At 53.7% G+C, this 26465-nt stretch overlaps 2 protein-coding genes and 1 pseudogene across 2 annotated transcripts; 1 reads left to right on the top strand and 2 right to left on the bottom strand.

Moving 5' to 3' along the window:
- Window positions 1-1177: 1177 nt before the first annotated feature.
- On the bottom strand, window positions 1178-11192 carry LOC141729900 (uncharacterized). Its single transcript, XM_074546557.1, has 3 exons — window positions 11076-11192; window positions 2947-3012; window positions 1178-2794 (listed from the first exon to the last, which is right to left on the bottom strand). Exons 2-3 carry the CDS (start codon window positions 2966-2968, stop codon window positions 1788-1790), a joined length of 1029 nt encoding a protein of 342 aa, XP_074402658.1. The 5' UTR covers window positions 2969-3012; window positions 11076-11192; the 3' UTR covers window positions 1178-1787.
- A 5195-nt stretch (window positions 11193-16387) lies between these two features.
- On the bottom strand, window positions 16388-18847 carry LOC141729899 (class II histocompatibility antigen, B-L beta chain-like; annotated as a pseudogene).
- A 2277-nt stretch (window positions 18848-21124) lies between these two features.
- Window positions 21125-22958, top strand: LOC141729901 (serine/threonine-protein kinase PAK 3-like). The gene is made up of 3 exons (XM_074546558.1): window positions 21125-21491; window positions 22250-22367; window positions 22760-22958. Exons 1-3 carry the CDS (start codon window positions 21370-21372, stop codon window positions 22877-22879), a joined length of 360 nt encoding a protein of 119 aa, XP_074402659.1. The 5' UTR covers window positions 21125-21369; the 3' UTR covers window positions 22880-22958.
- The last annotated feature ends 3507 nt before the right edge of the window (window positions 22959-26465 follow it).

Raw genomic sequence — 26465 nt, 5'->3', positions numbered from 1 at the left:
CCCAAATAATCCCAAGCAAACACAAATACTTCTAAATACACCCAAATAATTCCAAATAACCCCAAAACAACAGAAATAAACCAAGTAAAAACCAAGATAAACCCTAAATAGTCCATAAATAACCCCAAATAAACCCCAAATAAAGCCCAGTTCCTCCCGTCTTCACCCCAAACCAGATCCCGAGCAATCAAAACACGTGGCACTGATGACGTTGCACTTGCTGGGCACAAATTCAGAGCACTGGCCCCGCCCAGCGATTTTCAGCCAATCAGCGCCCGGCCGGACTCTGACTCATCACTTGCCAGCCACACACCAAGGCCTCTCACTGCGGTAAACAATCACAGACAGCGCGGGGTAATTTCCAGCCAATCAGAGCGCGTCTCGCTGATGACTCATCAGTTACGAGGAGCGGAACTTGGTGAAGGGGGGGAAGGTGACCCTGGGGATGGGCTGGGGACCCCAAATTAATCCAAAACGGGGTCGGGACCCCAAATCGGAGAAGGAGGGGCCTGAAGCCCCTAAAACCAAACAATGGGGAGGGGATTGGGGGAACGATTGGAAAGGGGAGAGTGGGGAAAAGAGGGGGGTGGGAGACCAAAATTGAGCTGGGAGGGAGATGGGACCCCCAAATTGAGGTGGGAGGGGGATGGGATCCCAAAACTGAGCTGGGAGGTGGATGTGACATCCCAAATTGAGGTGGGAGGGAGGTGGGACCCCCCCAAACAGGATGAAGGCAATTTTGTTCCTGGAATATGTAAAGTACTTTATGGATATGCAAAAAGTCGATAAATATGCAACAGGCTGATGTCATGGGAGACAAGGACAATTGAGCAAAAGTTGTTATGGCCACCAAGACTCCCCTAGTTATTTTCGGGGACACCCCTAATTAGTATGGTTTTCATTACATCAGCCTCTTGTATATCCATAGACCCTCATGCATATCCATAAACTAATTTACATATTTTAGGAACTATATTACACGGCCCATCCTTGGGGGTATCTCCCCATTTCAGGAGCCTCCACTGAAATAGAAAATGTAAACTCCCTTGCTTTTACTACTACTATTATAATTATTAGTAGTAGTAGTAATAAAAATAATAATAATAATATACTATAAAAATATTCAATACTTTTGAAATTAATGAGCTCTCAGGCAAAGATATGGGAATAGAAATAACAGTTCTTTATTAAGAAGAATTAAAAATACAAATGCAGTAGTACAACAAAAAAAAAAAAAAAAACAGTGAAAGAGTCAGAATCCTCCGGGAATCCAGTGAAACAAGTTCATCCTCTTGGAATACAGTGGGAATAGGGCTGATCCTTTGGGAATCCATTTCTTAACTCTGAAAGGCAGGTGAAAGGCAGGGCCATGGAATTTTTACAGGGTATCCAAAGGGTGGAGTTGGGGTTTGGGTCAGGGGAGGAGTTCTTAGCATCATAAGGAGGGTGAGATCAAATTCCTGACTCTTAGCAACAGCAGCACTCCACACAGAACGCATCCCCAAATCCTAAATTCCCTCTAAAACAAATGAGAAATTATGGAACTTCAGATATATTCGATGAATTTCCTTCATTTAAACGAGTTTGGGGTGTTTTTAAAGGATGAAGGTGAAGCAGAGGAAAATTAAGGCCAAACCAAAAGGCGAAGCAGCCAGGTGTGTTCCCAACATGGATCACAGGGAATGTGAGTGACCAGGGCTGTGCCCAAAGTGCCTCCTCCAGTGGGGGATGGAGCTGGAGCAGCGCACGAAGCTCTGCCCGCACTCGGGGCACTCGCAGGGCTTCCCTCAGTGCTGCCTCCGTTGGTGTTGGGTCAAGGCAGAGCTCCTGGAGAAGCTCTTCCCACACTGGGGACACTCGTAGGGCCTCTCCCCAGTGTGGATGCGCCGGTGGGTGATGAGGGTGGAGTTGTGCTTGAATCCCTTCCCACAGTCGGGGCAGCGGAAGGGCCTCTCCTCTGTGTGAATCCGATAATGCAGGAGGAGATGGGAGCTGGTCTGAAACCTCTTCCTGCATTTATCACACTCGTACAGCCTCTCCCCTGTGTGGATGCGCTGGTGTCGGATGAGGTGGGAGTTGTACTTGAATCCCTTCCCGCAGTCGGGGCATTGGAAGGGCCTCTCCTCTCTGTGAATCCGATAGTGCTGGAGGAGATTGGAGCTGGTCTTAAACCCCTTCCCACACTTGGAACACTCATAGGACCTCTCCTCTCTGTGGCTCCTCTGGTGCGTGATCAGGCTGGAGCTCTGGCAGAAGCACATCCCACACTCTCCACATTCATAGGGCTTCTCCCCAGTGTGGCTCCTCTGGTGCGTGATCAGGCTGGAGCTCTGACTGAAGCACATCCCACACTTGGAGCACCTGTATGGCCTCTCCCCAGTGTGGGTCCTCTGATGCCTGATCAGGTGGGAGCTCTGGCTGAAGCTCTTCCCACACTCCCCACACTCGTAGGGCTTCTCCCCAGTGTGGATCCTCTGGTGCACAATCAGGTTGGAGTTCCACCTGAAGCTCTTCCCACACTCCTCGCACGTGTGGGGCTTCTCCCCATCATGGAGCTGCTCATGGAGCACCAGCTCCGAGCTCTGGCTCCGTCTCCGGCCACCTTCCCGGCCCAGGCTGGCTCTTTCCCCCTCAGATCCCCGCCGGCTGCGTTTGCAGCCCCTCCTCGTGCGGCATCTCCGGGGCTTTTCCTCCCCGTTGGCTTCCTGCGCCGTGGAGCCGCTCAAAACGGCCGCTTCCACCAGGTTCTGCCGTGGGCATTTGTCCTCCCTGCTCTCCATGCTCAGCTCCTGCTCTGGGGGAGGAAGGACAAGGACAGGATGGGATTTGCCTCCATGCCACAGGCAAGGGCAAGGAGATCCCCCAGGGCTGAGCTGCAGCCAGGGCCGTGCTGGGCTGGGAGATGGAGCAGCACAGAGGGGAAAGGGGCACTGACTTCCTCCCCACCTGCCTCAGTGTCCCGGGGCATCTTCCTCTTCCTCGCAGCCTCCCTGTGGTTGGCAATGGGCAATCCTGGTTTGGGGAAAACAAGGGATGAGAGCGTTTGTAGGAGTGTCGGGGGGTAGGACGGTCAGGACGGACGGAGATGAGAGAGCTCTGCAGCCAGGGCGTGGAACTTGCGGTTTATTGCAAAGAGCCTGGGTGCAGGGCCCTGCTTGGAGCTGCCAGGCACAGCTCGGAGCAGGCCCGAGGGAAGAGAGGGGTAGAGAGGATGAGAGGGTAACAGAGTAAGAGGAGAAGAGCGTAAGAGGGTAAGGGTCCCAATACAATACAATAAATTTTCTTCTGTGTTGAATATTCTATTTCTCACTTAGCAGACTACTACACGATACAAATCCTACAGCATTTACATACAGCCTGTAAAAGTCATTACATCACCATACTGTGTTACATTTTAAACCCTAAAAACTCCTCTTTGGATCCCTTCTGCTGAGCCAGTAGAGTCTGCTCCGACCCTTGGATCTGTCTGCAAGAAGAGCGAATTGTTTCATGAAAAGGGGATTACCTTCAGTCGGGCCATACCATTGTTTGCCAGTTGTTCACTAACTGATGTATCTCAAAGCTTGCTTTCATTTCAATCTTCCTTACACTTTCTATATTCTCAAAGTCTTTTGCCAGACAATCATATTTATAAGGCTTTCCAGTTTCATCTTCCCCAACACACATTGAGTTTGAAGGTCCCTGTGCCCGAGTCCATCTCTAGAATCCCTGGCCACCTGAGCTCCAGAAAAACCTCCCAAAGACCAAGATTCAGCCCTGAAAAAGCCTCCCAGGAGTTCCCCGTCCCTCGTCCCTCCTCTCTGGTGTTCAGAGGTTCCCCCCTGTCCCAGCTGCTGGGGGTCACGCTTGGATTGGGGGTCCCCCTTCTCCTCGCTGCCCGCCCTGCCCAGGCTGCTGGCAGTCCCAGCAATGCCAGAAGCTCCCCCCGCTTCGCTCTCCCCATTTCGGGATGCCGGGGCTGTTTGGGCTCCCGGGCTCCCTTCTCCCCTCGTTCTCTGCTCGGGGCTGCAGCGGCTCCAAGGAGTCTCCCCTGCCCCTCTCCAGGCTCTTGAGGCTCCCGCCAATGGCGGCGCTCCCCCCTCTCTGGGCTCCCCACTTTGGGCTCCTGGCGGACACAGGGCTCTGCTCCTCCAGGCTGCCTCTGCCGGCAGCTGCCACCGCCACCCCCCGATGTCCCCCCAAGGGGCCTTTTCCGCTCAACCTTGGACTCCTTCATTCTCCAAACATCCCCAAAAATGCAGGGACTCCCCGGGATATCGGGGCCCAGCTCCCCCTCCCCGCTCACGAGTGCGATGGGGGGGCGATGATCCCATAGGTGGGGGCTGCCAATTCAGGCAGGGATCGACGGCCTGGTTCCCTCAGCTCAGCCTCCATCTGCCTTTGTCCCTCCTCTTCCTCTTCCTTCCACTCCTCCTCTTCCATCCCTCCCCCTGCTCCTCCTCCCTAACCCCACCTCCTCCTCCCCCTCCATCCCTGCCCTTCCCTGCCTCCTCCTCCTCCCCCAGCAGCAGCCACACCCTCGGGGCCCCGTTCCCGCAGCCCTCGCAGCCGCGGCAGGAGCGGGGATGGAGCCGGGACAGGTCGGGATGGGCAGCGCGGGGCTCTCGGCTGCTCCAGCCGCTGCGGGCGGGGGAACCCGGCCCGGGCCATAGGAGAGGCAAACTGGGAAAACTGGGGGAACATCACAAAGCTAAGGATGCAGCAGAAAATGGAGCTGAAAGAGTTAACATTAAATACCAAACGATGAAAAAATGGAAATTCCAAAGTTTACGGCAGAGGAGAAAAAAGAATTAAAAAAAACAGGAAGGGAACAAGATAAATCCGGGAAATGGAAACTTCTTGATAGAAGACAATTTCTTAATAAAATGTGCTTCTAAGAAAATAATAGAAGACATGCATCAAAAAAACCACTGGGGTACTCAAGCTTTGCGCGATCATTTTTTAAGGAACTATGGGTGCACTGGGATTTTGGGAGTTGCATAGGAAGTAACTGAAAGATGCTTAATTTACAATACGATAAATAAAAAGGTGAAGAGGAAAACAGTATTAGAGGTCATGAGGTAGCTCATCGACCATTTCGAAGTATCCAAGCATAAGTTTAGATTTGTTAGGCTCTGGATTTATTTGTAAAAAATCCCATTTAATATAGAAGAGAATATGCCATATATTAGACAGAGGATTTTAGAAGAATAAAAATCTTTGAAGTATCACAAAGACCCGAGAAAAAACAAGAAAATAAAAAGGGAAATGAAAGGGAAGGGAATAAGAGGAAAAATCAGAAAGAGTGAGATCCTCTGCAGCTCTTGCACCCTCCGTTCGCGGCCGAGGCGCCTGTCCCGGTCCCGGCTCGCTGCCCGCCTCAGCTCCGCCTGCCCCGCTTTCCATCCCAGCTGCGGCCTCACTGCCCAGGGCAGCTCCACCCGCCCCGGCGCTCTCGCTCAATTTGTGTGCCCTGCTCCCACTGCCTGGCCCGCGGCCGCTCTGCCGCCCATGCTGGGCAAGATGGGGGTTGCTCTGTCCTGCCGCCTGCTCCGAGGTCACCGCGCCCACCGCACCCAGGGGGGGTCCCAGCCATCCCATCCCCGGCTGCCCTGCCCGTGCCACCTGCGCTGGGCACCGCCGCTGCTGCCGGGCTCTCCCACCTGCCTTTGCTCTGCCGGGACCTGCCGGATCAGCCGCCATCAGCCATCTGGGGGCTGCCCACGCTCCGCCTCGGGCTCCACGGGAAGATCCCCCTCTGCCGATTCCGGCTGCAGACCCTGCCCACACTCCCACCGAGCCTCGGCGGGATATCCTCCCCTGACCCCGTCCTGCTCTGAGTTACGTCCCCTTGGTAACCACAGCTCCGGCTGTTCAGGGAAACTCTCTCTCTCTCTACAGGAAGCACCTTATCCAAACACTAGGAGCTCAGTTTAAAGGCAGCCCTCTCCAAATTATTTCTCAAAACACAGGAGAAAGGCCATAGAAGGTAAAAAAGTGAAAGAGTCAGATGAAGGGATTGCTCTATTTCCGTTCAGAGAGGTTCCCATGGGAGGGATGCGCTGCCCCGCCCCGCAGGAGCCACCAGCGCCCCTGCCGGCCGTGCCCGGAACTGCACCCAAGGGGAAAGCGCCGCAGCCCAAAGGCCGGGACTGGCTCCGGGCTCTGTTTGCTGTCAGTGCCGCAGCTGTTGCTGTTTGTTTGCTTTATTATACACACTAGTAAAGAACTGATATTCCTATTCCCATATCTTTGCCTGAGACCCCTTTGGTTTCACTAATCTAAAAACTAAGAGGGAGGGGATTTGCATTCTCCATTCCAAGAGAGGCTTTTTCTGCCTTCCCGAGCAGACACCTCTCTTGTAAAGCAAGACAAGCACCCACAGGCACTGAGGGGCCTGCAGGAGGGGCACAAGAAGGCCCTGCAGCACTTGGGCACAAAGGCACAGCCGGTGAATGCAAGAAGGGAGCAGCAAAAGGCCAAGCTGAAGGCAAAGGCCAGGGCACAGTTCCTACAGCCCCTGAGGGATCAACCCCAGGGCCCAAGGGGGCCCCAGCACCCAGGGCACGGCTCGGCCACAAGCACCTGGCAGAGGCATTGCCCTCCTCGGCAGGGGAGAGTCCACCCAAACAGCCCCTGGCAAGGAACCAGGGCTCCAGCTGCAGGGCACAAGGACACTGCAAGCACAGACAGCAGCACCCTCAGCACCAGCAAGTCCACCCGTTGATGGACATGGATTGGCAGGGCTGTCACAGCTCCCATCACACCAGGGACCCTCCACACTGCAGCCCTTGAGAACATTCAGGGTGGGTCTGCATTGAGAGGAGGCATTTCCTGATGGACACAGGGGCCTCTCAATGCACTCTGAATCTTAGACCTAAGGGGGAAATTAGTAAAGGAATATTTTAATTTTTAAGGGAATGAGTGGGAAAGATGAGCAGGTATGATTTGTTCAACCACTATTAGATGCTATGGTGGATCGGTTTGAATTAAATGAATTGCTTTTTCTTCCTCCTGTGGTTGTAATTAACTAGGAAGGAATTTGTGAGCTGGATTTTAATACTGTAAAAGGGGATACAGAGGCTAGTTGTTTTCTACCTCTGAGTGAAAAGATTGACAAGGCCTATGCTGAAGTGAACCCCAATGCGGGGCAGTCCCAGGGAAAGAGGGAAAATTAGATATGGAGCCTCTACAAATTCCTTTAAAGCAACCAGGACAGGTGGTTTCCAAAACCAATACCCTGTTCCAAGAGAGGGAAGGAAGGGCTCACAGCCCGGTATTGAGCCCCCGTTAAAGGCAGGGCTTTTGGAGCCAAGGTTGGCTCCCTAGAACACTCCTATCCTGCCAGTCAACAAACTGGATGGATGGACAAGAGAAGGAAACAAAGAATTTTCAAGTGTTAAAATAAAGATTAACTGAGGCGGCTGGCCTGGGCCTTCCAGACAGGGAAAAAGAATTTGAATTATAGGTGGATGTTAAACAGGGTCTTGCCAAAGGAATTCTTGTGCTAATATATTCAACTCTATATAGGATCTCCTACAGTTCAAGTCTGGCATCAAGTTAAAGATCTGACAACCAAAAGCCTCTACTTGGATGAGCAGGGCTCAGTTATAACAGTATGAAACTTGTTCAATGGCACAGGAGGACTCAGAACTGAGGACAGGGCAAGGGTTTAACCCAGCCTCCTGTTTGAACAGCCTGGAGAGGGGCTGGCAAGGAACCCAGGACTGCACTCAAGGGACAGAGCTCCAGACCCAGGCTGGGACAGATTGATGATGGGACATCCCCTGGCCTGAGGGAGAAAACGTGTTCCTGGATGGCTCTGCAAGGGCAGCAGAAGGGAAAAGAGCTACAAGACAGGCTGTTATTAAGGAAGGGGAATCAGACACAGCCCAGGTCACCGCCCCATGCTCAGCTCAACCCGCCCAGCTGTGGGTGCTTGTGAGAGCCTGGCACTGAAATGCCCTGAGCAGGAAGGCTTCAATATCTTCTGCTGACACCATGGCACCTAACAGGGGGGCAAAAGCAATTCTCACTGCTTCAGCAACCACTGGAGCAGATATCAAGGGATATTCTCCCACAGCAAGCTGGGCTGGCACACAGCCTGCCCTGGCACTTTGCTGCTGCCAACACCCAGCCAGGACATCGGCTCCTGCCCAAGGAGTGCAAAGCAGCACCACTGGTGGCCAAGGGGCCCATGCCAAGTGTCCCTGAGGCCACAAACAGCCGCCAGCACAGCTCAACACGGGGGGACCCCTCAGCCTGGCCTCAAGGGCTCTGAAGCCCCGGAGATTTGCACTTCCCGCCCGCAGCAGGAGGATGGGAGGCCGCCCCTGAGCCTGCCCTGAAGGCAACGCAGCAGCAGCCAGGGCTCCACAGCGGGCCAAGCCCCTGCGCCTGCCCACAGATCCTCGGCTGGAATCCTCTGCAATCCTGGCCACCCTCCTCTGCCATCTCCAGCCACTGGGGCCAAGCCTTGCTGCCACTGCTGCAGCTTCAGCGCTGGCTGGGCCTGCTCTGCCACAGCTGCTGGGGAACACCAGGGCACAATTCCACTCTGGGGCTCACTCACACCCACACTCTGGGCTGCCTGCCATTGCACTGCTGCAAAATGTACCGATTTCGGTTATTTTAAACCTTATTTCTCTGCTCAGGCTTGGTTTGTCTTAGCCTTGGGGAAAGGAATTTTAAAGGTTTTTTTTAAGGGGTGTTACACCACTCAATGGAGATGAGTTTAACACCTGAACAGACTGGGAACAGCCCAAAAGACACCCACAGAGATAACGACCAGCAACAAAACATCAACTTGCCCAGCAGCAAAAGGCAGCCAACAGCTACCCCAGACACTGCCCCAGGCAGAGCTGGAGACACCTGGGCTGGAAAAGGCTGAGAAGGAAATCCAGGAGTGTGGAGACCGAATTCACATCAAAGGGGAAGGAATCCGGGTCCAACAGGAAACCAAATACTAAAAACTTACACAGCTTGGAAGCAATGAACATTAAGGCAGTGGATTTAGATTGGTTCACACTACATAAAGTCTAGGATAAAACGAGTAAAACTCACATGGCATGGAATGATTTTCTCCGCACAGCTGAGCTATTTGTGAAAGAATTTACTTCTGTTGCACATGCAGGCCAGAACCAAGGAATGCCTTGACTCTCTAACACTAAAGAGATTCTTTCAGCGACAAAATAACGATTTGAGAAAAATTTTGCGTAATATTCCCACTTTACATTTTTAGGAAGGTTTGGGACAGAAGTGTGAGAATCAAGTTTGGGTCTGGGTTTTTCCACGTTCGCCTTTATGTCGCATTTTGCAAAATTGAAGAACTTTAACCATTATACTTTTCTGGTAAACAGTTAATAATTTATTTTGAAAAAGCAGATTCTGGTGGGGCACATGTGACTCACCAGATGGCTGCCCTGGAAGAGAAGCTCCATTCCAGGCAGCCTGCAGAGGAGCTTTAGAAATGCAAATGAACACTGCTGGGCAAAGTGTGGACAATGCACCTGGGTCTCTTGCCTGGGGCAGGAATTGGGCTGATTCCCTCTGCCCCTCACCCCAAGCTCTGCCTGCTGGCACTGATGGAATTTGCACAGCTCAAGGCAGAGCCCAGGGGGAGGATATCTGACCCTGCAACACAAACGGGTGAAGCTGCAAAGGGAAACAGCAAATGGAGAATGTTGGGAAAACTTCACTATAAATAATTGGGGGGAATCATCCCTCTGCCCACTCCAACATGTGCTGTCACTGTCTGTGTTATATAGGGTATATTAGAGCATTGGGGATTTTTTGCTACCAAAAATTCAAGGAAATCAGTTGGGAATCCGAGGATTTGATGATTTAGTTAGACAAAAGCAGTCAATTGATGCAGCCCTGGCTGGAGAGAGCGGCCAAAAATGGGGAAAACCTGAAAGGCTACCAGAACAAATCCTACAACACCATGGACCAGGCCCTGGGAACCCAAACCAATTCATATCAGGAGCCACAGAACCCATTTCTCATTTCAATGGCATCATTAGATTACAAGCTGTCCTCGAATTAATAACCAACCAGACAGCTCCAGCTCCTGACCTTCCTGCCGACCAACCCACTGAAATGAGGAACAGTACACTTAACCATGGGATGGGATCAGATCATCTGTTAGCAGAAAAAGGAGGAGTTTGTGGAAAATTACATGACACAAACTGCTGTTGGCAAATAGATGACAAAGGAAAAGTGGTGAAATAGATAACAAAGGAAATAGGAAAGCAGCTCATGTACGGATTCAAATGCGGAAAGAATGGGAATGGGACACGGTTTTGTGGCTCCCCGGCAGACCATGGGTTAAACGAATGCTGTTTCTCCTCTGATGTGCTACAGCAACTCGCAGCTTTTCACCATGCTCCACACCTTGAGAGTGCAGCTCATACAGCAGGTGAGCTAGGGGCCAGGGACTCGTAGATAAGGAAGTAATGGGCGAAACCACCAGCTTCCATAAATGTTACTAATTAACATGGATTGCTGCTCACAGAAAGTCCCGCTAAATTCCTGAACTTCCAGAAGAACAAGGATTTTACAGAGCCATGAATATCGGCTGTTTTACAAAAGTGGGGGTGCACATTAACGAGGACATGCACTTGGCAGATCGGGAGGTCTGAACCTTCCAAGCACCTCAGCCAGTGGGCAAAGGGAGAGGGAGATGAGGCCGGGAAAATGAGAACAAAAAGGAGGCTGCGAACTACAACAATGGCAGAGAGCGCACGGCAAATGCCCCACGGCCTCTCTCTCTGCTCAGCAATAAAGTCACTTTTACAGGACTCCTCTGTCTCCTCTGGGCACAGAAACCTCCGGCCACGGGAATTTCCTGCACAGCCCCGGGCACGGGGCAGCCCCTCTGTCCCAGCCACAGCAACCGGGCCGAGCCAGCGCTGCTCCGGCAGCGGCTCCTGCCGAGGCAGCGGCCGCAAGGAGACCGCGGGCAGCCGCTCCCGCAGTGCTCTCACGCCAGCGGCAACACGGGCCGGACACGGCACAACGAACCCGCCCGAGCCCCCTGACGCCCCCGAGGCCCGCAGCCAGCCCCGAGTCCCCGCACAACCCAGCGCGGCTCCCACCTGCGCTGCGGCCGCCTCCGAGCTCCGCCGCCGCCTCAGCGCACTCCGGCCGCTGCCGCCACCCACGGGCCCGCACACACGCTCCGAGAACGGCGCCACTGCCCAGCCACGGCCGCCCTCAGCCACGGCCGAGACCCTACCCTGCTCCGCTCCCACCAATCAGCGCGCCACAACCACGACTGACGGCACCATCGCCCAAACACAGCCAGGGGCGGGCTCTGCGCACGACACAGCCCCGCCCCGCGCTCTCTGGGCCCCTGGGCTGCGTGAGGGCAGAGCCGGAGCTGAGGAACAGCCCTGGAACGGGCCTGGGCCCGAGGGGATTGAGCTGAAAACACAAACTTCTCCGCAGCTCCCGGCACAGCTTTCCCGGCACTGCGGCTCCGGTGGCTCCGGCTCAGCGGGAAGCCCTGTAGCCTCACTTCTCCTACCCTTAATTAGGAGCATCAGTGCATCGCTTTGATTTCCCACAAAAAGAAAAAACCGCCCCAAAGCCCTGTGGATGAGTGGGGGAAGGGAGAGATTTCTGGCAAAAACTCCCAAAACTCAGAGCAGGATAATGGCAAGTAAGTGAAGAGCCTTACATCCAGCTTTCCCCCACGCCTCCCTCCTTCCAGCCTCACCTCCTACCCCGGCAGTGCCGCAGACAGGGAATGGGGCCGGGCTCAGTTCATGCCCCGGGGCTTCTCCCTCTGCTCAGGGACAGGAGTCGTTCCCCTGCTGCACCCTGGGCTCTCTCCCACCAGAGACTTCTCCAGGAACTTCTCCAAGCTGAGTCCATCCCACGGGGCACAGCCCCCTCCACGTGCAGCAGCGTGGGTCACTGTGCCCCGGGGTCAGTCCTGCCGGGACAGGCTGCTCCAGCGGGGCCCTCTGGCCATGGGGACACAGCCTTCTCTCAGGCATCGCCGTGCTCAGCGTGGCTGCTCCGGGGGCTGCAGGGGGATCTCTGCAGCCCCATGGATCTCTGCATCTGGCACTGGCGTATTTGGAGGCACCAGGAATAGGCTGAGCTCTGCCTGAAGCTCTTCTCACATTCCCCAAACCCTTCCCAGCACAGGGAGTGTTTTATCTCCCCGGGTTGGGTTTGCAGCCCCTCCTCGTGTGGAATCTCTGGGCCTTTTCCTCCCCGTTGGATTCCTGCACCGTGGAGCCGTTCCAAATGGCCTCTTCCACGAGGTTCTGTGGCAGGTTTTGTTCTCCCTTGTCTCTATCCACAGCTCAGTGCCTGGGGGAGGAAGGACAAGGAGAGGAAGAGACAGGGAGAAGGGCAAAGGAAAAGGCAGGAGGAGAGCAAGGAACAAGAAGGAACAAGGGAAGAAGGAGATGGGAAAGGAACGTGGATGGATGTAGGACAGAATGAGGAGAAGAAGGAGGGCGGACAAGGAGAAGATGGGATTTGCCTCCATGGCAGAGGGAAGGGGAAGGAGATCCCCCCAGTCCATCCCTGGCAGGATGGCGTTGGCAGTGAGGCTGTCCTGCAGCGATGCTGGGCTGGGAGATGGAGCAGCAGAGAGGGGAAAGGGGCAGTGATTCCTCCTGCCCTGCCTCGCTGTCCCAGCCTGGAGCATCCTGGCGCTGCCGAGGCCCTTGGAGCGTCCGGCACTCCGGAGCCCGAAGCTCACGGCTGCTTTATAAAGCTGACAAAGTCGGCAGGATGGGTCTGGGTATGATCTGCAGCAAACTGGGTTTATTGGTACAGGAACAGGGCACAGAGCTGAACAGGGCCCAGGGACAAAGACAGGGTTCAAGCTGAGGGCACAGGGGGTTTTTATATGGGGTAGTGAGGGTGGAGCTGAGGGTCAGGGTCCAATGGATATGGGGGAAAATGGGGCAAAGGAGGGGTTAAGGGTTGGGTCAGCTAATGGAGAAACAGGGGCAGAGGAATGCAGTAAATTAGGGCCAATGGAGGGACAGAGAGGGAGACCATTCTAGGGACTAACCAGGGATGGGTAATAGGGGTTGAACTAGGGTAATTAGGCCAACGGGCAAATGGGGTAACATAACTTTCCATAAATCAGCATGTGCCTAGAAAGATCTATGGGAGAAGCAAGCTTCTCACCATAACCTTGAAATCTATTCCTCTTCTTGGGGACCAGTCCCCCATGGGTGGGAGACTGAGACTCCCATGGCCTCCACAGCAGTGCATTTTCCTTTTCCTTGCAGCCTCCTTCTCCTCCGTCCAGACAAAGTTTAGGATTGACAAATCCTGGCTTTGAGGGAAGATAAAGGGGTGAGCACCTTGGGTTTTGTGAGCAATGAGCCTCACTCTTTAGAATTTTTGAAAGTTTAATAAAGAATAATAAGGGACAAATCAGTAACAGCGCTGGGTGCTTGGCGATGGCCAGAGGCACACCGGTTAACCACAGCAACTCTTCTTGTCTGGTTTTCCCATTGTATTGTTCAAATACATATTCATAATGGTTATACACATTCATACATTTCTTTGAACTCATTTACATGTTCCTGGAATTCTTTAGGTTGGTTTGACCCCCAACTCACCGTTTTAGAGCACGTGCAGGAACCATGGATTGCTGTTTTGAGGGCTGTGTGTCACTGCCTCACAAGGGCCCCTGTTCTGTGGTTTCAGCAGGTGACAGTTATTGACAGTGGCAGGGTCAGTGGCAGGGGTCCTCATCACATCCCTTCCTTAAATGTTATCTGACCGTGCAGATGGTTTTAGGTACTTCTACAAGTACTTGAAATGAACATCAGCTATTTCACAAATATCTCTGTAGTGTTATTGTCAGTTATTTACAAAAGTAAAAGCATTAATTATTATTTCACAACTAAAGCTACTTCTGCAAAAGTTAACATTCTAATGCACAACACATGGCATCCACTTTAATATTTTGCAAAAGCCAAAACTATAATGTATGTTTTTCACACTCTCCACAAACTAAAATATCATCCATAAATGATGTTCTGAGGATATGAGCTACACAGGGGCCAAGGCATTGGTCACAAAAAGCTGACAAATTATACTGTAAGAAAAGGAGTTAAAAGTGATTACAAAATGTACTCTATCAAAATCGTTGTGATTAAGAATATTTTGCAGAAGTCAGTACATAATAGCAAAAGCCAACACTACCCAGTTATTTATAACAAACCCAGGGCAGGTTTTTCCCTTGCATGGAGCACTTGGGCCTTCCCCGGGCCCCTTCTGCTCTCGTGCAGAGCCGGTGGCATTTTCCAGCACACCCAGTTTGTAACCAAGAGCCGGGTGCAGCCCAGAAGGCTCCAAGCGCCTCCTTCCAGGCTGACTCTGAGGTGCCGAGGCTGCTCTGGGCTCTGCCAGGGCTCTGCTGGGGCTCAGCTCTGGGCCAGGCTGGGCCCGCTCTCCCCTCACATTGCTCCGGGCAGCTGAGGCACAGCGGGAGGAGGAAGGGACACGGCAAGGCAGTTGAGGGTTAAGAGAGTTTTTATTCAAACAACTGCCATAACAAACAGGCTGTCCTAACTACCATAAACTACCAGTGCTAACTACCATAACTAACTAGTTGTCCTGACTACTATAACTGAAAGCTGTCCTCAAGGGCTTCATCTCCTCCACTGCTCCCTCAGTTGCTTTGCTGCAGTGATCACAGGGGTCAGGCTGGAGAGAGGCTTGGCTGATGATAAAAATGAGTGCTGCCCAAAGGATAAAAAGGAAAGACATAAACAGTTACTTTCCAGAGTCAAGTTCCTCACAGGGTCTGTTGCAACAGGACAAAGGGACATGGTTTGAAACTCAGGAGAGGGAAGCCGGCTCAGATTGGATCTAAGGAAGAATTTTTTAACCAGCAGAGTGGGGAAACACTGACAGAAGGTGCCCAGAGATGTGGGAGGTGCCTCCTCCCTGGAACCATCCAAGCTCAGGTCAGGCTGAGCCCCCTGAGCTGCTTGAAGATGTCCCTGCTCGCTGTGGGGCACCAGGCCCAGATGAGCTCCAAAGGAGCCTGCCCAGCCACAGCAGGCGAGGATTCTGCTTGCTCTGCGTGTGGAACACAGCCAGACTGAAGACTGTCGGAGGGGGGCCCACAAGAAAACCCCTCCCTGGCGCTGCTGCTTCCCCTGCAGCCCCTGGCCCTCAGCTGCAGCAGCTCCTGGGCAGCCCAGCGCCGCTCCTCGTCCGGCTCCAGGCTGCACTCGAGGCAGTCCCGCAGCAGAGCCGACAGGCGCCGGGGCTGCTGCAGCTGCGGGCTCCCGTTCTGCCGGATCCGAGCGCGAGCCTGCAGGGAAAGCAAACTCAGCGCTCTGCCAGCTCCCATTCACACCCACACGGGCTCACATCCACCCCGGGGCCTCAGCCCCAGCTCCAGGGGCACTTTCCTCCCTGCCACAGATGCTGCTCACAGCTCATTTTGCTATGCCAGCCAAAAAACCCAAACCCTGGGGCTGCCACAGCCACTGCAACATCCAAATGATCTCGCCTTGAGAGCCAGTTGCATTGGCTGACTCTGTCAATAGGAACCTCCATCAGAAATAGCACATTTTGCTTCTCCAAATATGGACACCAGCTTTACAGGCCATTTTCCAGAGTCAGTGTTGTCTGGAGGATTCTTACATCAAGTGCATCTCTGCAGTGCCACTGATACTCAAGTAAATGCATTCCTGATGCCCCATCCCAGAAACTGCCAGGCAAGGACCAGGAGGTTTGTGATGCTGAAAACTCAGGCTTGGTGACATGGAGAAAGTAGCTTGGACTAGGAAAGAAATATGTTAGACTATGGGGATGTTAAACAATCATCTTCAGGTTTTGGACGAGTTTCCCACTGAGAAGGATCAGGGGGGAGATCAACTTGCAAAATGTCTTTTAGAAGCTCCTGCAGAAATCTTGTTGGGTTTGGGGGCAGGATGTAGGGTTGGTGTGGGGTTTTCTTGCAAGATAACATTAGACCTGATGCACTTGCTTCACATTTTCAGGTCATCGTCACAGCCAGATGAGCTGCAACAACATAAATCCCAAAGCAAATTGTTGCTGGAGACTGAGGAATATTCTTCTGTGTTGGGGCTGGAGTCCTCTGGGAATTCCCTTCCCACGTGCAGAAACCTCCAGCTGCTGCTCCCAGTGCAGCGTCCCCCTGTGCTCACAGGCCTCTGCAGCCACTGCAGAATTTGCCTCTTACCATGGCCGCCGTTTCCCTGAAGTAAGGAGGTTCTCCTTCCACCATCCCGATGGTCACAGTGCCAAAGGCCCAGATGTCCACCTTGGGGCCTTAAGGAGATCTGGTCACAACTTCTGGGGCCATCCAGCGAGCAGTGCCCACCATGGAGCTGCGCTGGTCCTGCTCAGGGCTGAGCTGAGCGCAGAGGGTAAATCAGCTGAGGACAGAAACAAACCCTGTCAAAAGCAGCTGGAATGTGGAAACCAAGCACCAAGATTCCCCACTTTCAGTCTGAGAGTGCAGTAGTGAAGTCAGCTGGAAAAGCCCTCAGGGCTGTAGCCAAGGAAAGATGGAACTGGACCCTTCAAGAAACCATTGAGGAAGCCCTGACCTTCTTGCGCAGGGAGAAGCCGAGCCCCAGCGCCAGGAAGACGAAACCCAAGACGAAGCCCCCAATCCCCATCAATATCTTGATGCGGGCAGCGTCCGGCGGCATCTCTGGGGGTTCCGCAGGGGTCAGCACCCCCAAAACCTCTCACCGACACACCAAGGTGCTCCGAGCGCCCCGTCCAGGCTCATTCCAGTCCCTCCCACTCGCATCCAGCATCCTCCAAACCCCCTGCCCTTTGCACCCAGCGCCCCCAAACTCCCTCCCAGTCACACCCAGTACCCCCAAACTCCCTCCCAGTCACATCCAGCGCCCCCCACAACCCCATCCCACCCTCCCCAGCATCCCCCAAACCCCTTCCCAGCCCTTGCCCAGCCCCCAGCCCCTCTCCCAGTCCCAGCCCGGCTCTCTCCAGCTCCCTCCCAGTGGCTCCCAGCACAGCCCAGTGGCTCTGCCAGCGCCCCCAGGGGCTCCCCCGTACCCCAGTGCCGCCTCAGGGGCTGCTCCAGGCTGACGTGCTCCACCTGGCAGCTGTAGCTGAGCCCGCGCCGGGGGGGGGGGGGGTTCCAGCAGCACCAGCAGCTGGTAGGTCCAGTCCCCGTTGGGGACCACGTCGGTGGCCACCACGTGCTCCGAGAGCTCCTGCTGGCCCTGGAACCACCTCACCTGGATGGCAGCAGGGTAGAAATCCATCACGGAGCAGAGCAGGCGGCCGGGGCCGGGCTGGGAGCTTGAGGGGGACACCAGCGAGATGGACACGTTGGGGGGCACTGGGAGAGAGCGAGGAGAGGGCTGAGTTTGGCTGGAGAGGGACTGGGAATGGGCAAGGGAGGGACTGGGAGCGATTGGGGTGGCACTGAGAGAGACGGGACATGGTGGGGCACACTGGGACGGATGTAGGACGTCCGGGCTTGAACGGAGAATGAACTGGGAATTAATTTGGAATGGATTGGGAATAGGCCGAGAAGAGGAGGGAGGGACTTTGGAAGTACTGAGAGCGACTAGGATGGCACTCGGAGGGATTTTGGGGGCCCTGGAATTAACTGGGAATTAAGTGCGCGGCACTGGGAGGCCGAGTCCAGAGCGGGGCCTTCGGGATTTCAGCGCCAGGGACTCTGCATGGCAACCGATGAGTCATCAGTGAGACGCCCTTTCATTGGCTGAAAGGAGCCGGCTACACGGACAACCGGGATGGACACGCCGGGCAGGCGCAGGGATGGACTGGGACGGACTGGGAGAGCCACGGGGGACACTGAGTGGGACAGGAGGCCCCGGGGTTGTTCCGAAGGAGGGCTGAGGGCTCTGGGCTGATTCTCAGAGACGTTTTGAGGCGCTCCAGGGTCATTGGCAGGGCAGGGCCCGAGGGGACACGCTCTGCCCCGCGCTCACCTCGGTGCCCCGTGAGGAACGGGGCAGCAAGCTCGTAGCCGGCCCGGCAGAACGTGTCCACCGCAGCCCGATTATCCTCCAGTATTTCCGGGATTCCGTTGCAGCACCGAGCCTGTGTCTCCCCATAGGGGGTGTCCCCCACGAACACCCCCACGTCGCTGTCGAACATCATGTACTGCTTCCGGTTGTAGATGTACCTCCTCACAAACCTCACCTTCTCCGTACCATTAATGAAGTGACACTCTCTCGTTCTCATCTCCTGGAACACCCCTGTGAGTGCAGAACACAGATCCGGGGCTGTCCCCAGCACGCCCCCAGCGCTCCGAGGGCCACCCTGGATCGCCACTCCGCACCCCCTGTGCCCCACGGCCGCCATGGGACCCTCCTGCCCGCGCTACCGCTTCCTCTTTGCCGCCCTTTCCCCATTTCCTCTTTCACATCCGCTCCCCGCCCACCTTCGGCCGCTCCCAAATCACTTTTGGGGTCCCATTTCCCCATTTTCCCACAAATCCCTCAATCTCCAGCCCCCTCAGTTCAGTTTTGGGCTCCCCCCTCGCCTTTTCCCCCCTTTCCCCACCCTCTCCTACCCCTCCCTCCCCTCCCCCCACCCGTCAGCCCCTCCCGCTCTCCCTTTGGGGGTCCCCTTCTCCTCCCCCTCCATTCCGGGCTCCCCCTTCGCCCCCTTTTCCCCCTTCTCCCCCCCTGTCCCAGCCCCTCCCGCCCCCCGCTCACCCGAGAGCTCCGCAGCCGGGGGGGCTCCCAGCACCACCAGTGCCACCAGCAGGGCCCCAGCTGCCGCCCCTCGCCCCATGGCCGGGGCCGGGCAGGGAGCAGCAGCCCCAAAGCAGCCGCGCTGCGCTGGGAGCGCCAGTCCGGAGCAGGGCGGGCTCGGCAGCGCCGCGCGCTCTCATTGGCTGCCGCCGCTTCTGGGCAGCGATCGGCCACGGGCTCTGCCCGGCAACCGATGAGGCAATCCAACGCCCCGAGCTCTCATTGGCAGCATTGCCGCCTGCCTGCGCTCCCATTGGCTGAGGCCTTTCCGGGACGCTGCAGCCCCGAGCTGGGGGTTTTTTGGCGAGGGAGAACCTTGGGGCGCTGGGCAGGTGGGAGTTCAGGTGAGCCCAGCAATGCGTGCCCAGGTGCGCGGCATCTCAGGGCAGCTCGTGGCGAGCGGTGATGCTGGCCCGATGCCAGGCACCCCCAGAGCCGCTCTGTCCCTGCCCCCCGCAGCCGCACAGGGACTGAAAATGGAACCGAGGATTCCTGCGTGGGGACAAGGACCGGGAGAGGTCCCTCAGCAAATCCAGCACGGACACAACAGACCCGGCCTGGGCACACGGAGGGAATTTATTACTAACCAAATCACAGCAGCACAAGGAGAAGGGAAAGAAATCTCCCAACACCCTCCTGCCCAACACGGATCACCCAGAACAGGGGTCACCAGGGCTCTGCCCAACGGGGATCACTGGGGATCATCCAGTGCGGATCCTCCCATGGGGGATGGAGCTGGAGCAGCGCACGAAGCTCTTCCCACACTCGGGACACTCGCAGCTTCAGACTCTGGGCTACCATCCTGCTGTCTCTCAGTCCTGATCAGAATTGATAACTGTGGTCTAAAGGCGCCGTCAAAGGCCCCTGAGCCTGGCAGTGTCCTGCCTGCAGCAAGGAGCAGGACCTGGAAGATCTTCTGTCCCTGGAACTGGATTGCCTAAAAGAGCAACTCACCATCTGGTGACTGTCAGAAAACAGTTCTCAAGAAGATTTCTTTCAAATATTTTCCTTCAAAAAATATCCACTGGTCAGGATTATCAACCTAATGGTTTAGAAAAAGAAACCAGAGATGAACTAATAAGTGCTCTACTCTAGCACAGGTAGCAGACCCCATACATTCAGTAACAGACACAGAGCTGATGCACTCTGGGGGAAAATGCATCACCTGCCTGATGGCAGGGCCCTTGTGGAACCTGCAGGTCTGAGGCAGAAAATGGAAAAGGATGAAATGCATTCTTTTCCAGGTCTTTAGACACCCATTTCTCACCTCAGGTTTTGACCTAAAGCAATTCAGTGTGGACTATTGGGATTTGCTCCAGCCCAATTCCTTCGTGTTGGGTCTCAGTTTTCTCTTGCACACCTTGCATGGCAGAGGGCTGGTGGCTGCTGTGCTGCTGTTGGAAGGGTCGATGCACCCAGGTGTTTGTGAACGCTGCAGGCAGCAAAGATCTCCTGTCTGGGCTGGCTTTCACTGCCAGGGCCTAAAGCACTGCTTCTTTCTTCTCTGCTCTTTTGTCTCCAGGGCTTTTGGAGCCGTTTCTAAAGGACTCGACAGGGCCCCTGGAGGAGAGGTCAGTGCCAACACGCCCAGCACTGCCGGCAGCTCTGCAGGGCTTTCCCCTCTGCTGGGAGCTGTGGCTGCAGCTCTGGGGGCCAGCAGAGCTTTCCTGTCCAGGCTGCTCCTCTGCAGGCAGAGCAGTGTCAGCCTGCAGAGCACAGCTGGGACAGACTTGGTCTTTCTCAAGTGCCCAAGGAATGCAAGGAGGGCAGCGGTGTCTGTCAGAGCAGGACACCCTGGCTTGGTCTTCATATCTGAAAGTGTGAATGCATCAGCTGCTGGAGACTGAGGCCCCATTAATCTTCATCCCAGAACAGGATCTTCAGACAGGAGCATTATTTAGCTATTTTTCCATCCTGCCTTTCATCTTCAGAGGGAACATCAAGGCCTATTTAGGGAGAGATCCTGCTTGGGCTCAGTTTGGGGTATTAGTCCAACTTCAGCTGTTCACAGAGGGAGAGGGAGAGGAATGAGAAGATGGATGTCCAGAGCAAAGCTCTCTCCTAAATCCTGCAGTTGTGTTTGGGTCTGGTGTCAGTGACAGCCTGTGACAGGGATCACCTGAGCAATGAGTGTGTGTGTCTGCTTTGTTGTGCAATCCCAAACAGAGCAGTTGGATCTGAAATCATGACCAAATCCCATAGAATTGCTAAAGGGTTCCTGGCTGTTTTACTCTGTTTTCACAGAACCAGAATTACCTCCTGCTTGCAAAATGTGTTACAGTATTATTATTATTATTATTATTATTATTATTATTATTATTAATAATAATAATAATAATAATAATAATAATAATAATAATAATAATAATAGTGTTGAGGCCATTAGAGAAGACTGTAGGTGCAGAGAATGTTGTTAGAGCTTTGAGGCTGACAGCTGAGGGACCATTTCTGCAGAGCTTGCAAGGCCAAATGTCTCTGGCCATGTGTCCTGTAAGCAGCCCCCAGCTGGCAGAGCAATGGGCTGTGGGAATGGCCCTTGCTGAGCTCTGCTGTCCCATCCCAAGGTAGTTGGGTCCAGCCCGGCTCCGTCGCTCCAAAAAGACTCGCTCCGTGTTTGCTGTGGCCTCCTGCCACAGACTCCTGCAGTTAAAGGGCTGCAATGTCCCTTCAGGTGGCCATCAAGAAAATGAGTCTCAGAGGGCAGAACAGGGAACGAGCTGTGAATGAGATCCTGCTCCTGAAGGACAAGAAGAACCCCAACATTGTCAACTCTTTGGACAGGTGAGTGCTTCAGCTCTTATCCCGTGCCCGGGCCCTGCGTTAACCTTTCCTGGCATCCGGAGTCTGTAGCCTGTTTGGAAAATGCCTGACCCAGCCACATCTTCCCAAAACAACAGCCTGGCAGTTCACTCCCTCCAAGTGCTTTTGTTGCTTTGCTTTGGTTTTTCCTTCAAGTTCCTCCCCATTTGCTGTGTCTTCTAACAAGTGCTGATAAACCACAGCAGAAATTATTTCCCTTGGCTTCTTCTTCCCAGCCCTTTTCCATTGCTACAGTTGCCAGGAAGATCAGGTTCTTGTGTCTAGAAATGCCTCATTTGCCCAGTTTTAACTGGCCTTGCCTGTTTCTGAAGGGACTTTCTGAAAGGTTTTCTGGCTGCTTTTGTCCCAAGTGCTGCACAGCCTCCTCCCCTGGATAACCCTGGCAGTTGTGTTGCCTTGTTCTGCAGGGAATGGTGGAACTGATGAGTTCAGGAGCTGAACCAGCTGGGGCCAAGGGTTGTGGTTCCACATTGATCTGGGCTGTTGCTAAACTGCATTTTTCACCTGCTTGCCATCTAAGGCCTCTTCTTTCTCACAGGTGTCTCCTTCTCCTTTAGACTGTGCAGATTCCAAGGGCTGTGCAGCCTGGCAGGAATGTCTCTCCATCTGATTCTGTCCTCACTGACAATTGACCTGGAAACAAAACTCCACTCCAGGCTTTTCCATGGGGGAATTGAGCTCTGCATGCTCATCTCCATGCCATTGCTTTCCTCTTCCAGCTTCCTTGTTGATGGAGATCTCTGGCTGGTGATGGAATATATGGATGGAGGAACTTTGCAGGACGTTGTCAGACAGACACGCATGGCTGAAGGAGAGATGGCAGCTGTCAGTCGGGAGGTGAGGGATCCTGCTTGTCACTCCATGGCTGGGACACGATGGTCCTTCCAAACAGGGCGTGAGAACAGGAGTGGCTCCATGCTCAGGGCTTTCTTTCTGTGTTGTTTGTGTGAGCTGGAGAAGAAAGAGCCTCTGCAGTGAACGGCCTGCCAGCATCACTGCACTTCTGCTCTGTTCTTGTTCTCTCTCCTGCTGTTGTGGTACTCTCTGTCTGTTTTGGATTTGATTTGCTGTTCTCAGCTTTGCCTTGAACCGTTTGCCTGGAGCTTGTGTGCACTGCACTCGTGGCCTGTCACAGCAAAGCCGCTGCTGGCACAATTCTGGACTGTCCTTTCTTGTGTGATATATTCCGGCCATTGGTTTTTGCCCTGGTGTTTCTTGTTCTCTCTCAGTGTCTGCAGGGCCTGGATTTCCTCCATTCAGAGCGGGTCATCCACAGGGATCTGAAGAGCTCCAACATCCTCCTGGGCATGGATGGCTCTGTCAGGGAATCAGTAAAAGCCACTGCATGAAAGCTGAGGGTTTCTTGAAGGGTCCAGTTCCATCTTTCCTTGGCTACAGCCCTGAGGGCTTTTCCAGCTGACTTCACTACTGCACTCTCAGACTGAAAGTGGGGAATCTTGGTGCTTGGTTTCCTCATTCCAGCTGCCTTTGACAGGGTTTGTTTCTGTCCTCAGCTGATTTTGCCCTCTGCGCTCAGCTCAGCCCTGAGCAGGACCAGCGCAGCTCCATGGTGGGCACTGCTCGCTGGATGGCCCCAGAAGTTGTGACCAGATCTCCTTATGGCCCCAAGGTGGACATCTGGGCCTTTGGCACTGTGACCATCGGGATGGTGGAAGGAGAACCTCCTTACTTCAGGGAAACGGCGGCCATGGTAAGAGGCAAATTCTGCAGTGGCTGCAGAGGCCTGTGAGCACAGGGGGACCCTGCACTGGGAACAGCAGCTGGAGGTTTCTGCACATGGGAAGGGAATTCCCAGAGGACTCCAGCCCCAACACAGACGAAGATTATGCAATCTCCAGCAACAATGTGCTTTGGGATTTATGTTGTTGCAGCTCATCTGGCTGTGACGATGACCTGAAAATGTGAAGCAAGTGCATCAGGTCTAATGTTACCTTGCAAGAAAACTCCACACCAACCCCACATCCCAGCCCCAAACCGAACAAGTTTTCTGCAGGAGTTTCTAAAAGAGGTTTTGTGAGATGATTTCCCTCTGATTCTTCTCACTGGAAAACTTGTTGAAAACATAAAGATGATGGTTTAACATCCCCATAGTCTAAAGTATTTCTTTCCTAGTCCAAGCTACTTTCTCTGTGTCACCAAGCCTGAGCTTTCAGCATCACAAACCTCCTGTTTCTTGCCTGGCAGTTTCTGGGATGGGGCATCAGGAATGCATTTACTTGAGTGTCAGTGGCACTGCAGAGATGCACTTGATGTAAGAATCCTCTGAAATAACACAGGCAGACCACACTGACTCTGGAAAATGGCCTGTAAAGCTGGTGTCCACATTTGGAGAAGCAAAATGTGTTATTTCTGATGGAGGTTCCTACTAACAGAGTCAGCCAATGCAACTGGCTCTCAAGGCGAGATCATTTGGATGTTGCAGTGGCTGTGGCAGCCCCAGGGTTTGGGTTTTTTGGCTGGCATAGCAAAATGAGCTGTGAGCAGCATCTGTGGCAGGGAGGAAAGTGCCCCTGGAGCTGGGGCTGAGGCCCGGGGTGGATGTGAGCCCGTGTGGGTGTGAAGGGAGCTGGCAGAGCGCTGAGTTTGCTTTCCCTGCAGGCTCGCGCTCGGATCCGGCAGAACGGGAGCCCGCAGCTGCAGCAGCCCCGGCGCCTGTCGGCTCTGCTGCGGGACTGCCTCGAGTGCAGCCTGGAGCCGGACGAGGAGCGGCGCTGGGCTGCCCAGGAGCTGCTGCAGCTGAGGGCCAGGGGCTGCAGGGGAAGCAGCAGCGCCAGGGAGGGGTTTTCTTGTGGGGCCCCCTCCGACAGTCTCCAGTCTGGCTGCGTTCCACAGGCAGAGCAAGCAGAATCCTCACCTGCTGTGGCTGGGCAGGCTCCTTTGGAGCTCATCTGGGCCTGGTGCCCCACAGCGAGCAGGGACATCTTCAAGCAGCTCAGGGGGCTCAGCCTGACCTGAGCTTGGATGGTTCCAGGGAGGAGGCACCTCCCACATCTCTGGGCACCTTCTGTCAGTGTTTCCCCACTCTGCTGGTTAAAAAATTCTTCCTTAGATCCAATCTGAGCCGGCTTCCCTCTCCTGAGTTTCAAACCATGTCCCTTTGTCCTGTTGCAACAGAGCCTGTGAGGAACTTGACTCTGGAAAGTAACAGTTCATTTCTTTCCTTTGTATCCTTTGGGCAGCACCCATTTTTATCATCAGCCAAGCCTCTCTCCAGCCTGAACCCTCTGATCACTGCAGCAAAGCAACTGAGGGAGCAGTGGAGGAGATGAAGCCCTTGAGGACAGCTTTCAGTTACAGTAGTCAGGACAACTAGTTATTTATGGCAGTTAGCACTGGTAGTCAGTTATGGTAGTTAGCAGTTGTAGTTAGTTTACAGTAGTTAGGACAGCCTGTTTGTTATGGCAGTTTTTTGAATAAAAATTCTCTTAACCCTCAACTGCCTTGCCGTGTGCCTTCCTTGTCCCGCTGTGCCTCAGCTGCCCGGAGCAATGTGAGGGGAGAGCGGGCCCAGCCTGGCCCAGAGCTGAGCCCCAGCAGAGCCCTGGCAGAGCCCAGAGCAGCCTCGGCACCTCAGAGTCAGCCTGGAAGGAGGCGCTTGGAGCCTTCTGGGCTGCACCCGGCTCTTGGTTACAAACTGGGTGTGCTGGAAAATGCCACCGGCCCTGCACGAGGGCAGAAGGGGCCCGGGGAAGGCCCAAGTGCTCCATGCAAGGGAAAACCTGCCCTGGCTTTGTTATAAATAACTGGGTAGTGTTGGCTTTTGCTATTATCTATTGACTTCTGCAAAATATTCTTAATCACACCGAGTTTGATAGAGTACAGTTTGTAATCACTTTTAACTCCTTTTCCTACAGTATAATTTGTCAGCTTTTTGTGGCCAATGCCCTGGCCCCTGTGTAGCTCATATCCTCAGAACATCATTTGTGGATGATATTTTAGTCTGTGGACAGAGTGAAAAACATACATTATAGTTTTGACTTTTGCAAAATATTACAGTGGATGCCATATGTTGTCCATTATAATGTTAACTTTTGCAGAAATAGCTGTAGTTGTGAAATAATAACTGCTTTTATTTTTGTAAATAACTGACAATAATAACTCAGAGATGGTTGTGAAGTAGATGATGTTCATTTAAAGTAGTTGTGGAAATAGCTAAAACCCTCTGCATGGTCAGATAACATTTCAGGAAGGGATGTGATGAGGACCCCTGCCACTGACCCTGCCACTGTCAATAACTGTCACCTGCTGAAACCACAGAACAGGGGCCCTTGTGAGGCAGTGACACACAACCGTCAAAACAGCAATCCACGATTCCTGCACGTGCTCTAAAATGGCGAGTTGGGGGTCAACCCAACTTAAAGAATTCCAGGAACATGTAAACGAGTTCAAAGAAATGTTTGAATATGTATAGCCATTATGAATATGTATTTGAACAACAAAATGGAAAAACTAGACAAGAAGAGTTGCTGTGGTTAACCGGTGTGCCTCTGGCCATCGCCAAGCACCCAGTGCTGTTACTGATTTGTCCCTTATTATTCCTTATTAAACTTTCAAAAATTCTAAAGAGTGAGGCTCCTTTCTCACAAAACCCAAGGTGCTCACCCATTGTTCTTCCCCCAAAGCCAGGATTTCTCAATCCTAAACTTCGGACGGAGGAGAAGGAGGCTGCAAGGAAAAGGAAAATGCACTGCTGTGGAGTCCCATGGGAGTCTTAATCTCCCACCCAAGGGGGACTGGTCCCCAACAAGAAGAGTAGATTTCAAGGTTATGGTGAGAAGCTTGCTTCTCCCATAGATCTCTGCAGGCACATGCTGATTTATGGAAAGTTATGTTACCCCAATTGCTCGTTTGCCTAATTACCCTAGTTCAACCCCTGTTACCCATTTCTGGTTAGTCCTTAGAATGGTCTCCCTC

The sequence above is a fragment of the Zonotrichia albicollis genome, chromosome 8 (genome assembly GCF_047830755.1).
Source record: "Zonotrichia albicollis isolate bZonAlb1 chromosome 8, bZonAlb1.hap1, whole genome shotgun sequence".
Classification (NCBI taxonomy): domain Eukaryota; kingdom Metazoa; phylum Chordata; class Aves; order Passeriformes; family Passerellidae; genus Zonotrichia; species Zonotrichia albicollis.
Note: the sequence above shows the minus strand (reverse complement) of the source record. Positions and strands in the feature narration are given on the sequence as shown.

Coding starts and splice junctions, on each gene's coding strand:
- LOC141729901 (XM_074546558.1), top strand. CDS start 21,370: ATGTCCCTTCAGGTGGCCATCAAGAAAATGAGTCTCAGAGGGCAGAAC. Junction 21,492..22,249: donor ATTGTCAACTCTTTGGACAG/GTGAGTGCTTCA, acceptor TTCCTCTTCCAG/CTTCCTTGTTGATGGAGATC. Junction 22,368..22,759: donor TGGCAGCTGTCAGTCGGGAG/GTGAGGGATCCT, acceptor GTTCTCTCTCAG/TGTCTGCAGGGCCTGGATTT.
- LOC141729900 (XM_074546557.1), bottom strand. CDS start 2,968: ATGCCCCGGGACACTGAGGCAG. Junction 2,795..2,946: donor GCCCCGGGACACTGAGGCAG/GTGGGGAGGAAG, acceptor TTCCTCCCCCAG/AGCAGGAGCTGAGCATGGAG.